The sequence below is a fragment of the Phalangium opilio genome, unplaced genomic scaffold, assembly GCF_054372755.1.
Source record: "Phalangium opilio isolate 3A_F unplaced genomic scaffold, DU_Popi_V2 ptg000031l_1, whole genome shotgun sequence".
Lineage (NCBI taxonomy): Eukaryota > Metazoa > Arthropoda > Arachnida > Opiliones > Phalangiidae > Phalangium > Phalangium opilio.
The window spans coordinates 5500604-5515497 of record NW_028324158.1 but is presented as its reverse complement, the minus strand read 5'-3'; the positions used below and the strand labels follow the sequence as shown (position 1 = coordinate 5515497).

Sequence of the window (14894 nt, the reverse complement as noted above, 5' to 3'; positions counted from 1 at the left end):
CTTGCAGATTATTAATTATTTATAAATTAATTCAAAGAACAAAATGGAAACGACAAGCTGTCATGGGCTACGAATTCTTCCCACCGGATGGTCCAGCCATGTCCCGTCTTCAAAGACCAGGTGGTTGGAACTCAACCGTACCAGGACCATCGTACTGGCCTTACGGTTACAGCAATTATCTCTACTCTATGTCCAACCTCAATTCGGGCCCGTCAGCTAATAACTCGCGTGTTGGTGGAGTCGATGACGCACCATCTAGGGCCTTGACCAATCACGCGTTGTCTTTAGCTGGTCTACAAGAACTATACGCGAGACAATTATCACCTTCACACGCGTCAAGACCCCTGTTGCCCAGGGCTATATATCCCGGTGAGCCCAGTGAATCTGAACTTAACGCGGCTCTGAATTATTTTAGAGGTTAATTATTGAACATGAATTGTGGTATGGTTTTTAATCTATAGGGTTTCATGACATGTACGGACATTATAATATCTTAAATTATTATTATTTCATGATGGCATTGGAGCTTATTCAAATATGATTTGAGAAATAGTAAAATATCATCCATAATGTCTTTGAAATCACTTGGTCCTTGTTATTTCTAAACATATTCTTTTTTTATTGAAAAGTGCATATAAAATAATGAAAAACTATGACGTTTTAGGTCATAGGTTAATAAGTTTCATAGTTGTTTCCGACTTTATTTTACCAACTTAAATCGATAAAAAACCGCTTGTCTGACCATTATCAATGTAAGTTAAAACTAATTTTCTGAATAAAAATAATTTAAATCCCAAACCTTCATAAATAAAACAAAATAACTTGAAACTTTATTAAGCTGTTACTCATAAACCGGTATGATATGTTATGTTAAATCATTTCTAAGAGACTAAGATTAAAGAAATCAAACTTCAAGTACGTAATATAGTGGTGCCATGTCATTATAATTTGTAACGTCTGAAGATAAATGCACCACGTGATAATTTTACAAAACGACTAATAAGACACGTTTTGCACGAAATAAATTTTTTTTCAGGCTTCCGAATTACCCAAAGCGAGGTCCTAAACAAATTTCAACGGAAAAAAGGGGCCCCACATTGGCTATAACTCTAAAGAAAAGTCACCAGGTTTGATAAAAAAAAACGGTACTTAGAGGAAAATTATACTCTAAAAAATACCCGCGCAACCTTCTAGAACGTCCTCCCCTAAATGAAATTTTAAAAAGAATTCGCCAAGATTGATAACCAAACGAATTAAGATGCAGCTTTATCAATAGCTTGAATAGAAAATAAAATATAATAAAGAAAAACACCTCAACTTGAATAACCTAAGCTCGCATAATACGCTATATCCACAGTTGTTTAACACGTTCGTATTATGAGAACACTGGTCTGGTCGAATCAAATAACACGCAATGCACCATCAGAAATAGATCAACTAGAAGTTAAGAAATTTGTATAGGGGTTTTCCCCTCTCTGGCCCAATGGCTTCCTCTTCCTTCCTCTCTCTGGCCCAGTGGCTTCCTCTCCCTCTCTCTGTCTGTCTCTCTCTCTGGCCTAGTGGCTTCCTCTTCCTTCCTCCCTCCCTCCCTCTCTCTGGCTCAGTGGCTTCCTCTTCCTCCCTCCCTCTCTCTGGCGCAATGGCTTCCTCTTCCTTCCGCCCTCTCTCTAGCCCAGTGGCTTCCTCTTCCTCCCTCCCTCTCTCTGGCGCAGTGGCTTCCTCTTCCTCCCTCTCTGCCTCGCTCTGCCCCAGTGGCTTCCTCTTCCTTCCTCCCTCCCTGACTCCCTCTCTCTAGCCCAGTTGCTCCTCTTCCTTCCTCCCTCCCTGCCTCCCTCTCTCTAGCCCAGTTGCTTCCTCTTCCTTTCTCCCTCCCTCCCTCTCTCTCTCTCTGGCCCAGTTGCTTCCTCTTCCTTCCTCCTTCCCTCCCTCTCTCTCTCTGGCCCAGTTGCTTCCTCTTCCTTCCTCCTTCCCTCCCTCTCTCTCTGGCCCAGTGGCTCCCTCGCTCTCTCTGACCGTGCGCCTTCCTCTCTCTCCGGCCCACTAGGCCCTGCGCCTTCCTCTCTCTCCGGCCCACTAGGCCCTGCGCCTTCCTCTCTCTCCGGCCCACCAGGCCCTGCGCCTTCCTCTCTCTCCGGCCCACCAGGCCCTGCGCCTTCCTCTCTCTCCGGCCCACCAGGCCCAGCGCCTTCCTCTCTCTCCGGCCCACCAGGCCCTGCTCCTTCCTCTCTCTCCGGCCCACCAGGCCCTGCGCCTTCCTCTCTTTCTGGCCCACCAGGTCCTGCGCCTTCCTCTTTCTGGCCCACCAGATCCTGCGCCTTACTCTCTCTCTGGCCCACCAGGCCCAGTGGCTTCATCTTCTCTCTCTCTCTCCGGCCTACCAGGCCCAGTGGCTTCATCTCCTCTCTCTCTGGCCCACCAGGCCCAGTGGCTTCATCTCCTCTCTCTCTCTGGCCCACCAGGCCCAGTCGCTTCATCTCTCTCTCTCTGGCCCACCAGGCCCAGTGGCTTCATCTCCTCTCTCTCTGGCCCACCAGGCCCAGTGGCTTCATCTCCTCTCTCTCTCTCTCTCTGGCCCACCAGGCCCAGTGGCTTCATCTCCTCTCTCTCTCTCTCTGGCCCACCAGGCCCAGTGGCTTCATCTCCTCTCTCTCTCTCTCTGGCCCACCAGGCCCAGTGGCTTCATCTCCTCTCTCTCTCTCTCTGGCCCACCAGGCCCAGTGGCTTCATCTCCTCTCTCTCTCTGGCTCAATGGTTTTGCACTCCTTTTTTAAAGTTAAAATTTACATGGAGCTGATGATCCACAATCGCGAAATCAAAAACTCCGGATCATATTTTTACCTTAAACTTTCAGGTAAAAAATCCCACATTTTCACTGATTTTCCCTTAAATTTTCGAGTTAAAATTAACTAATGCTAAAAATAATTTCCAACCAGTTTTTCTAACTTCGATTCTACTTCTTTAACAGCTAGAACAAAGTCGCGAGCCCATATAACTGTAACGTAGCAACGCGAGGTCAGAAGCGGGCGCAATGTTCAACGTGCTGCGAAATAAAATATTTGTGACCCAAAATTAATCATGCATAATTATTAGTATGGTACGTTTAGAAAAAAACTACACAATGATTCCTGGTCAGCGCGATATTGCAAATGACGTATATCTCTATAGACCTTGCTAACGTCTTCGTAATTCACTTCTGGAAGCATGATACGTTTGCCATTGGCCATAGCTCTTTTCGCAGATGCAATTATGTAGTTAGAGACGTCCGCTTGATAGCTATTTAATCTTAGAAGCCAAAAAAAGAACAGGTTGAAGGTATTTTATTTATCCGAGTGATGTGTTAAGATTTTTTTCCCCAAGTGAGAAATTTTTTTAAATTATTTTCTAACGTTGTTGAAATTGGAATTGTTAAAGACATTAGGGCCTTATTAGGGTTAACGTACTTACGCGCGATATTTCATTTAATGCATAGTAAAGGAATTAATTTCCTTGATTTATACGCGTATGCTTAACCCACTTCCTTATAATGGACTTGTGTTACCGGTGTAGTATATGGCCTAATAAGTTTTATTTTATTTAAATTAATAACAGAGCTTAAGCCTAAGTGATTTATCATACTTGCGGGAAAGGAATTCTATAAACAAGGAGAAAAGTGGTAAGATGGAGCGAAAATGATGATGGACCATGTGCGGCAATGAAAGCCTCACAGTGTACCATCCGTACGTGCCTACCCTTAACCCTTTGTAGGCGATTGTTAAGTGCTGCCGCGTAACGCCATTGAATTTGTATGAGAACTACCTTCTATTTTTAAGACACAGGGGGCATCCTTTGCGTTTCCGTGCTGTACAACCCTACCGAAGCTGAGCATGTTGAGAGGACTTCGTTGCCGTTCCGTAGATGTGCAGACTGCAACTTTGTTTTCACTGTTGACTCTAGAGAAACTCCCTTCCTTCTCGCTCAGCTTTAACTTTACTTCAGTGCAATATTGTCACATTTAGGGACATAGGAGGAGCTTGTATTATAATGTATTATAATATGGTCCAAGATGCCCAAGAGTAGCGAGTTTACTATATAATATCCCCTAAAATCTAGAACCTTCATCATTCGCTTCCATTTGTTCCTGATGGTAGAGTCATGGTTAAGGGAACGGATTATCGACATGATCCTGGTTGGTTACAAGAAACGCTCCTATTGGTCGGAGGTGAAAATTTGGCCTCTTAGCCTCTAGCTAAATTGGTCTACAGAAGTTTATGAAGAAATTTTTGATTATAATTTTCAGGTGTTAAAAAGCTGTAAAATCATATCAACCATCTCCATCATGAACTACAAATCGACCAATTTTAACTTATATTTTTGTATATAACTATTATTTTGATGCAAAAAATAATAAATTTTATCTTGAAAACGTTTCGGGTTTATAATCTAATTACACGCACGAAAATATTTAAAATTCCAACGTTTTTCGCTCATTTCTTCCACCAATTTCTTATTATAAAGTGTATATTTTATAAATTCGGGGTAGAAATCACTCCGCAATTTATATAAATCCCAGTCTAATCTCAAAGTCACGTTTCGCGATGCTTCTGACAATAGATGGCGGCACCATGAAAAGAGACGCCAAACCGACGCGCTCTTGGTGGGCCAATAGCCGCCGGCTAATTTCGCGCCGAAAAACACAAAAGACCTAGGCTTAGAAAGCTCCGCGAAAAAAAAATGGTATGGTTTTTTCAAGCTCGTTTTCTCGCGATAAATCAGCTTTTAAGCTCGGAATCACTTCTCTTGAACGAAAAAATTGTCTTACATTTGACTGTTGAATGATTTTGCCAAGAATTTTGCTTCATTTTTTAATGTGTATATAAGATGGTTTGAGCGCCATTAGAACGTTTTTAACAGATTGGAAAATTTCACGCCTTAGGCAATCTTCCTTCCTAGCTTGGTCTTTCCCCTAATTTTTTTCGCTTAATAAAACTAAATCGCTTGTCTGCTACTTTTTTAAATTGCATAGAAAAGTATTTCAAAGAATTACCTACTACTGGCTTAGTCATGGAAAATTTAAATGTAAAAATAGTGCTGCCATCTTTCAATTTAAAGATAAGCTACATATTCATTAAAACGACCTAGGTTTTGTTTTCCAAGGTCATGATGGTAACAACTGAAAAATTGGACACTGAACTCGTGACCCCAACTTGAAGGGATAGGGTGTTTTCGCCAGAGTAAAAAGGGGGAAGAAATAGGGGCGAAAACCGGTTTTCAGGGGATGTCAACATGGCGTCCTAACGTGGCCAGAGTGGAGAGCCGGCAAGGGGAGAGGAAAGGGGAAGGTAACTTGACGTCACGCGCAAAGACCCTATTGAATGAACACATGGCTCATTGGGTTCAAACAGAAGTGAAACAAGTCAGCTTGAAGTCATTTGAATATACCCTTTTCAAGAAGATTGGGGTCAAATAGAGACTGTTCGAAGATAACACTACTTAAAGTCGTTTGAAATGTCTGAAATATGACAGAAGGTCTCTTGAAATTTCAAGAAAAAAGCCTCCTGACTTCACAACGTCTTTAGATGTCAACCATGACTCATGAGTGCAAATTTCTCGACAGTCCAGTCCACATCACATTAAAAAACTCAATTCATGAAAACATAAGTTTATAAGATATGTTCCATAAGCATGACACCATACCTATACTTTGTAATAATAGAGACTTACTGAGAGCTAGTTCGATAACAACACGTAAATTTACTACACTCTGTTTTGCAATCCATCTTCTTATTTAGTCTGTACTAAGCGTTTGACAGCGCCTCACGAGGCGTCGCTTTAGAATCTATGACCTACGTCACTTCATGACAAGCTCTCAGTAACCAGTGACAAACTTATGGAACATATCTTACGAACTAACACCGAAAATAACTAAAGTCACTTCCGTTACATAAAATTTCATATTAACCTTGAAGAAATGACCCAAGGTCACGAAGTCTCTTAAAGAGCGTATATAGCACTAAATAGTGAAAATCACAAATATTCTCTCGATTTCAATTTCAAATTATCGCTGTAAACATAAGTAATTTCAAACTCCGAAAGTATTTGAACGAAAGGATTTTTTCTTTTTAAGAATTTTAAGTACCGAATTAAATTCTGAATTCAAGGAGGACTGGAGATTTATAACTGAAACTAACGAATAAAATTGTTGCCCCCAAAAAGAAATCTTTGGGGTAATTTCTCATGATTTTTTTCATCTTCTTTCCTATTCGTTTAAATTGAACCCGAATGGCTAGCAAAATATAGTTGGGAGTTAGGGGCAGCTAAAAACGTAAATGAATGTCTCGGTACTCTTCTTTCTTCGCGAATAAAGTAAAACTGTTACCAACATAATACCATCACACCACTAAGATATCTCTTAAGCGAGAAATAAAAAAAAGAAAATAAACTTCTAAAAAACAAGACTTCTTTCCAACTTACCGTAATCCATCAAATCCATAGAAAACTTGTTTTCTTTTTCTTCTCAGTTGGAAGAAAGATAATTGCTTCGCAAAATGTCTTCCTTTGATTCTTGGTCATTCGCAACAAAAACGTCCAGAAGGCCATTTTCGAAGAAAAGATTTTAATTCACTTGTTACAAAGTCATTTCCACTCGCCGAGAAAAAAAAAAAAAACAAGAATCTTTTGCCATCTAGAGAGAGATAAAAATTAATTCTTATCAAAAGGAATCTTTACACTAAACAACAGAAGGATGGAACTTTGAATAAGCCGACATATTTTTTATTGCTTGTCTATGTTGCATGCCCATAGACTGGATTTAAGGCAGTGCGAAAGAGATACAGGGTTAATGGCGTCATTACGTTACGTATTCTATCATGAATTTATTCTTATACCATAAGTTTATAAGATATCTTCCATAAGTTTACACTACCTATACTTCGTAATGCTAGAGACTTACTGAGAGTGAGAACTAGTTCGAGAACGACAAGCGAGAATTGACTACACTCGGTTTTGCAGTTCATCTACCAAATTATGTATAAAGCCTTTGACAGCGCATCACCAAGCGTCGCCTTACGAGACTTCATGACAAGCTCTCAGTAACCAGTGACAAACTTTTGGAACATATCTTACGTACTTATGTTATATATAAATAACGATCATTATGCTATAGACCCAGTCACCTCACTGTCAAAAAGACGTTGGTTCAAATTCCGCCAGTTTTATGTAAGAAATATGACGTGGTGACGTGAGAGATATAGGAGTAGATATGACTAAGGCGCTCTAAACTCGACATTTGAAGTCCAACATTTTAGGACAGTGATATCAACAGTACATTAACAGTTCTTCATTCATGGATACTTAAAGGGGCGATACAAACGACGATCTTCCTCATAGAGCTTAGCATAGCAAGGGGTCGGTCAGCCCCTTTAATTCACGCTACTTTCAGTGGCAGTAATCCTGTTAGAGTTTAACGTATCAAAAGGATGGTCGAATGCAGTCGTAGCAGGAATCTGCATAACTATGAATAGGTAGAACAGTTTGAACCAGTAGTTTATAGATAGTACTACGTCACCGGAAACCTGCTGTACCTTGTTCGACCCTCCTTTTGATATTGACATTGGTTCATAAGATAAAAGATGAGTCACAAAAAAACCCATCAGCAAAGTTAATTGTGACATCAATAAGAAAATAGGTTACCCCTTATTTTCTTTCTGAGAAAAGTGCCTAAAAGAAATTGGCTTCTACCGAAACAGCAAAATAATAATGGTGTACAATATATCCTCAATTTTTACAATCAAAACGAAACATTCACTACGCCAGCCTAAGTGCCTAATGAAAACCTAGCATAATGTAGTGTAGTGTATGGGGTCAAGCTACAATCAATATTCAAAAGAGCCCACTAAACCGTAAATACCGAGCGTTGCCTACGTTAATCAAGGCCTGTGCGCGGTGGCTTCGAAGCGACTTATTATTTTCTCCCTATTTTAGCGCGAGATTTCATTGATAGCTGGACCGAAACGCGCGCGAAAATGAGTATTTAAAATTCTAAGCGCGAGAAAATGAACATTTCAAATTATTTAGGTCCAGCTATTAGCGCCTCAGGTCCAGCTAATGGCGCCTCAGGTGAGAGAATTTGGCAACTTAAATTGCAAAATTAAAATAAAAATCGGCGCCGCGCACAGGCCTTGATTAACGTAGGCAACGTACCGAGGGAACAGGCAATTAAAAAAGGGTTATTACCTGCACTCTATTCTGAAATCTTCATATTACACTCGTTCATTAGTATTTAATTCAATTAATCGACCGCAACGTTCCCCCGAATCATGAATTTATTCATTTAATAAATAAATTCATGCCCGAATGAATAAAACTAGTTCAATACAATCAAGGTTTCCCGCGGTTACTCAAGCCGTTTTCCATTAGCTGCAAGCAATCTTCCGCCATTGAGCATTATTACAGGAGTCACAGATATATTTAAGGCAATTTTAAAGGAACTTCATTTTGACTCTAATAGAACTACTCCATGGAAAATACCAAAGGAAAATGATATGACTTACTCCAATACGGCCAACTTAGAAGTAGCTTCTTCAGGGTTAGAAGAGGAAAACAAATTGGCCATGCGAACGAAAAAATTAAAATGGAATAGTCTACTTCGTCGTCTGCTTAGACTCGATGCTAAGTTTCTCAACGCGGCTTTTTAAACTCAGCCGTTCCGTTTTAATTAATAATAACAAACTTCATTATTTACGAAATTTTAGTAACATGGCATCTAATAAACTAGATCAAGTACCCAACGTTGACATTGATACAGGTAGATTCAAGTACATTTTAATTCAAGTTTACGATCAACCAAATGAAGCCAATAAGAAATTAATTGTTAGAGGTTATACTTGGGCTGGATATCATGGTAACTTAAGAATAAATCATATTTAAATATAGTTATAATTAATAGTTAATTCTCTCTAGCGGATATTTACGACTCAGTGTCAGAAAAATTGCATTTACTTGGTCTAGAATGTGAATGTGTTGGAGGTGGTAGAATAAGACACTTACCAGATGACAAAAAGATTGAAGTTTTTGGATATTCTCAAGTAATGTAACCATGGATAAAGAATGCGCGTGGGGAAATTTGTTTTCACTCTACAGGATAGGCAACTCCCTATCTCGAGCGACAGCTTATTCTGTATATACTCTGTTACAACATCGGTTGTCAGCACGCGCAAAGCTATTTCTCTATGTAATCTAGCTTTGCGCGTGCTGACAAGAGACAAAAAACTTCAGGATATTTTAAACCATTTTAAATCCTGAATATCCTGAAGTTTTTTGTCTCTTATCAGCAAGCGCAAGGCTAGATTACATAGAAACCCAGCTTTGCGCGTGCTGACAACCGATGTTGTAACAGAGTATATACAGAATAAGCTATCGTTCGAGATAGGGAGTTGCCGATCCTATAGCGTGAAAACAAATTTCCGCACGCGCATTCTTTATCCACGACGTTATTTGGTGAAATTAAAAGCAATTAACCCATATTTGTCCTTAATTAATTAATTTAGGGCTACGGAAAAGCTGATCACTCCAAAACTGTTGCACTTCTGAAAGAAAAATATTCAGATTACGATAAAATTGAAACAACTACGGAAGATTATTAAGTTACGCAACCCCTCCGCATAAATGATGAAAAAACCGTGAAAAATACACTTCATATTTATTTATAGGAACAAATATCACACTCAATTAAAAAAATGTAATACAATTTTTTGGAGACTTTTTGCAATGCAAAAGTTTTTTTTTTTGGAGCCTTCGTTAAGCATTTAAAAATAAAATAATTATATAAAAAAAATGGTCCTATAGATTAATTTAATTTAATTAAGTACCTCACTAAATCTAACGTAGCTTTTTAATTAATTAATTAATAAATGGGGTATATCAAAATTAGCAATTAAAAATATATATATAAAACCGTACGCTAATACAAAAACTATTTAATGCCACATTTTATCAATTAAAATTAGCGGGTTTAAAGTAATTACAATCTCACACAAAAATCATCATGTGATAGCGGGAAGTTTTGGCTTTTCTTGTTAAAATTTGGCAGCGTACCGATACCACATCATAATTGTACGCTAATATGGTAGGTACTTAACCAAGAAACAATAAACGAACATTTGGCATGTTTTTTGTTTTTTTTTTGACACTAAGTAGCAGCGTAAGTTCATAAGATATGTGTTCCATGGAACATTTATTTATCTTATGAACTTATGATGGTTTGTAAGTTAAAACAGACTAAGGGCAGTTAGTTCTAAGACCTCGCCTACTTAAAGGGAGGGTGAAGTAGAAAATCAAGTGATTTTTTATCGATTCTTCTTCTAATTGTAAGACCAGTCTGCACAGTGAAACATTCAGGAAATACGGTTTCCGAATGATTTTAAAATTCAAATTAGGTTCAGATTTTAAGGATAATTTTAAAGAAGGACCTCCGACCAATCGCGTAACGCCCTGCCTTAAAATTCTCATGGCACGTTCCGTCTCTCGCGCCACGATTATAACGTCGCGCGCGAATTTTATCAAATCTCGTGATAAATTTCATTCAACCCGGAACGTGCCACGAGAATTTTGTTAAGAGGAAGGCAGGGCGTTACGAGATTGGTCGGAGGACCTTCTTTAAAATTATCCTTAAAATCTGAACCTAATTTGAAATAATTTTAAAATCATTCGGAACTGGCATTTCCTGAATGTTTCACTATGCAGACTGGTCTTACAATTAGTAGAAGAATCGATAAAAAAATCACTTGATTTTCTACTTCACCCTCCCTTTAATAAAATTTGGTATTTGAGGGAAGTTATTTCAAATTTGTCGCGATAACCTCAGATTTAAGTAAAAGGAAGACAGGAAATACAAATTTTGAGTTAGTATAGAAACTTTAGCACATTAACCATGGTAGTATTAGTAATCGATGATTTAAGAAATTTACCTGAAGCCTAAGCCACACATTTGGTACTTGGGTGGTCCTTTTGGGATGCTTTCCGTTTCCACTACTGTTCAAGGAGTATTTGTCTCAAGGTCTACTCTTGTCCTTCGCGCAATTGGTTCGCGAAAAATAGCGAATGTGTGACACTGGCTTCAACCTTTCAATCTTAAATGCAGAAAAAAACGAAATACCTAACCCATGACTCTCTTTTCAGGAGCAAGGACAGTCAGAGTGACAAATTGGTAAAACAATAGCACCTAAAATATTCTTAACTATGGCAGATTAGTCTAAGACATGATTTCATTGGTTGAAATATTTTCATAATGGCAGATGAACTTAAGACATGATATCATTGGTTGAAATATATTCATAATGGCAGATGAACTTAAGACACGATATCATTGGTTGAAATATTTTCATAATGGCAGATGAACTTAAGAGACGTGATATCATTGGTTTGAAATATTTTCATCTGTCACAATTAGGGCGGGAAATTTAAACGCTGCACAAAGAATTGATTTATAACTTCAATTATGGCAGATTAATTTAAGACATGAAATCATTGGTTAAAATATTTTCAAAATGGCAGATGAACTTAAGACATGATATCATTGGTTGAAATATTTTCATCTGTCACAATTAGGGCGGGAAATTTAAACGCTGCATAAAGAATTGATTTATAAGTTCAATTATGGCAGATTAATTTAAGACATGAAATCATTGGTTAAAATATTTTCAAAATGGCAGATAAAACTTAAGACATGACCTCATTGGTTGAAATATTTTCATCTGTCACAATTAGGGCAGGGCGGGAAATTTAAACATTATATACGGAATTAATTGAAAACTTCAATTATTTTAGATTGAATGTGGTAAAGTTTCTTTTAAAATGGGGAAGATGGGTTATGTTTTTTCTTTCTTTTAAATCTCCACGGCCACATGTAAATAGTTTTTGAAAACCACATTTACATCTACAACGTGTAAATGTACCATTATTTAAAAATTCAAATAGTTTCTTTACGCAATATTTACAGTTAATGTTATTTTCAACGCTACTTTTATATAATATAATATTTGACAACATTGTTGTTCACAATTTGGGAAATCTTGTTTCTTGGTTGTATCATAAGATACGTTCCATAAGAATGACACTTTGTAATGCTAAAGACTTACAGCTCGAGCTAGTTCGAGAACGACAAGCGAGAATTGAAGTCCTACACTCGATTAATTTTGCAGTCCATCTTTTCCTATTTAGTCTGTACTAAGCCTTTGACAGCACCTCACCAGGCGTCGCTTTACCTCGAATCTATGACGCCCCACCTTATTCCCTTTCGCTGGAAGTTAGGCTTAGCTCGGGATTCTTGGAGGGAAGTAGTAACGGGAAGAAATTCGTCTGTCGTCTGCTACAGTACATATTTTTGGCCTTTGTAGCAGACAACAGACGAATTTCTTCCCGTTACTTACTCCCCTCCATGAATCCCGAACTAAGCCTAACTTCCGGCGAAAGGGAATAAGGTGGATTGACTACACTGTTAATTTTGCAATCCATCTTTTCCTATTTAGTCTGTACTAAGCCTTTGACAGTGCCCCACCAGGCGTCGCTTTACCTCGAATCTATGACCTATACGTCACTTCATGACAAGCTCCAGTTTGTAACCAGTGACAAACTTATGGAACATATCTTATAAAGTTATGGTTGTTTTTTATTTTATTTAACTGGTTCTGTAATATTTGTTGTATTTTCCGTTTTTAAAAGCTTGTTTTTTAAAAACGAATCTAAGACTGAATGAATGAAAAAACGCTCCCAAGACGTGAATTCAATAAGATATTGTTTTTTTAAAATTTAACTGTATAGATTTTCTTTATAATAATGTTTATAAACATTTAACTATTAATTTTTGGTGTCTTTCTGTTCATTCAAAAATGTTTCCAATCATTTAAATTTCAATAACAACTTGTTTTAATTTAATTTAATTTCTCATATCAGATTAAATACTGGGTTTTTTGTAACTATGATTTATATTTATTTATTTATTTATATATATAATATAAAGCTGGAAATATAATATATTGGTCAAGTTTGGATTAAAATTAACCCCCCTTCTAATTAATTAATAATTAGTTCAATTTGCATTGCTAATTAACCCTCTTGGCGTTCCAATTTAATAGAACCAAGAAGGGATATCTAGTTTATTAGGGAGAAGGTATAAGATGCCTAAGTATTCGCGCGCCATAGTCCCAGTCCCCCTTTCAAAATACAAGGGGGGACGTAAAAGGAGGCCGGGCTATTTCGCCTCTCCTCAGTCGGAAAATATGACTGTAATTTTCAAGAACCAATGAGATGATTGCTGGTTGTAATTTAGAGGCGAGGATTAACTCCGGACCTACTATACGTTTGGACTGGAGATAAAGAGCTGGAAATTAGGCGAATTTATACCTTCTCCCTAGTAAACTAGATATCACTTCTTGATAGAACTTAATTAAGAAAGTTTTATTGGATTGGAAATATTTGATTTCCAAAGTATAATTATTAATTATGAATAATTAATAATTAAATTAGTGCCATCCAAGAGGTGGGATTAATTTTATTAAATTCTTATTCTTTTTCTTTTAAATAAGTTAAAATTCCCCATAAATTGGGGATACTTACTAAAACTTATTTAATTTTCTTTTTATTTATTTTTCCGTTTTTAAAAAGTTATGTATATTATTATTATTATCATATCAAGTATGAATACTATCAAAAAACTATAATACAAGCCGAAAGTATATTAATACCTTGTATTTGCAAAAAAAAATGTAAGGGTTTTACATTATTTTATAATCTCAATCTATTACTTTGTTAATTATGGAGGAAAACAAGGATCACAATTCAGGCCCGGATTAAGAATGAGGCCGAGGCGGGCACTGGCCCCCCGGGCGCAAGGCTTATTGGGGGCGCATTGAGTTAAACTATTCCCCATTAGCAACATTTGCTGTTCCTTTTTTTCCCGACTTAAGGGGGCGTATATTGCTTAATCCGGCCCTGGATCACATAGAAGCAACAAATGGAATTCATGCAGTGCCACGATGATACTTTTCAGTGGTGTGCGAGTACTCAGTTCAAGTACCATTCGGAGTACTCGACTTGTTACTCGATAACAACATATTGAAAGTTTGAAACTAGGGATGAACCGGTACCGATACCATATCGGTATCGGCACCGATACTCGGGGTTTCCCGATAGTATCGGATCGGTTGGTTCGATACCGATACTCGTTTAAAATACGTTATATGGCGCTACATGACTTAGGTCTTTTAGTAACGTAATGATGGTGATAATATCTCATTTCTATGAATTTCAATCGTGACGAGTTCTCGTTTATATAAAAAGTACCTGAATTCAGTTTATCTAACAACTAATAAGCGAAAATCTTTCTTAGTACGCGCCTACTACTCTAGGGATGAACCGATACCATATCGGTATCGGTTGAAGTATCGGGTTTTGGATCATAGTAAGTAAATATCGGTATCGGTTCATGTTTGTACCGGTATCGATCGGTATCGGGTTAAGCCTGGTATCAGCCATCTCTATTTGAAACCCATGAGAAAGGTTCGAGTAGCTTTTTAACTTCTTAAATACTCGGATCCAAGGCTTATAATAACTTTGTTATCCGATGTGCTCATGAGTATTTATTTTGAAATTAACCTCTTTTATTGTTCACTCACAATCTTTTAAACTTCATAGATATTAGACAACTGACATCTTCGTTAGTTTCTAGACATTTACTCAATTAACACTCGAAGAGTAAATATTCTAGACTCGATAAATACTCAAGAAAACTAAACTTGCCCTAATCTAAATGATACTAGAAAGAATTTTTGATACTCGGACTTGGCTCGAAACCGAAAAAAAAAAAACGGGACTCGCACACCACTGATACTTTAAGCGTCACGAGCTTACAAAAGTACCCC

General features: G+C 37.7%; 2 protein-coding genes and 1 long non-coding RNA gene across 3 annotated transcripts in view; 2 read left to right on the top strand and 1 right to left on the bottom strand.

Moving 5' to 3' along the window:
- The window catches only part of LOC149690183 (uncharacterized), a 36670-nt gene extending 35872 nt beyond the window's left edge, over window positions 1–798 (top strand). Inside the window, exon 4 of the mRNA XM_089869700.1 lies at window positions 38–798. Within this exon, the coding sequence (XP_089725826.1) occupies window positions 38–422 (385 nt within the window). The 3' untranslated portion in view covers window positions 423–798. The remainder of the gene's footprint in view (window positions 1–37) is intronic.
- The window catches only part of LOC149690182 (uncharacterized), a 29989-nt gene extending 23357 nt beyond the window's left edge, over window positions 1–6632 (bottom strand). Inside the window, exon 1 of the long non-coding RNA XR_016383644.1 lies at window positions 6451–6632. This is a non-coding gene — a long non-coding RNA (uncharacterized LOC149690182). The remainder of the gene's footprint in view (window positions 1–6450) is intronic.
- Window positions 6633–8622: 1990 nt separating this feature from the next.
- On the top strand, window positions 8623–9811 carry LOC149690181 (14 kDa phosphohistidine phosphatase-like). The gene is made up of 3 exons (XM_089869699.1): window positions 8623–8878; window positions 8938–9062; window positions 9525–9811. Exons 1-3 carry the CDS (start codon window positions 8644–8646, stop codon window positions 9618–9620), a joined length of 456 nt encoding a protein of 151 aa, XP_089725825.1. The 5' UTR covers window positions 8623–8643; the 3' UTR covers window positions 9621–9811.
- Window positions 9812–14894: the final 5083 nt, after the last annotated feature.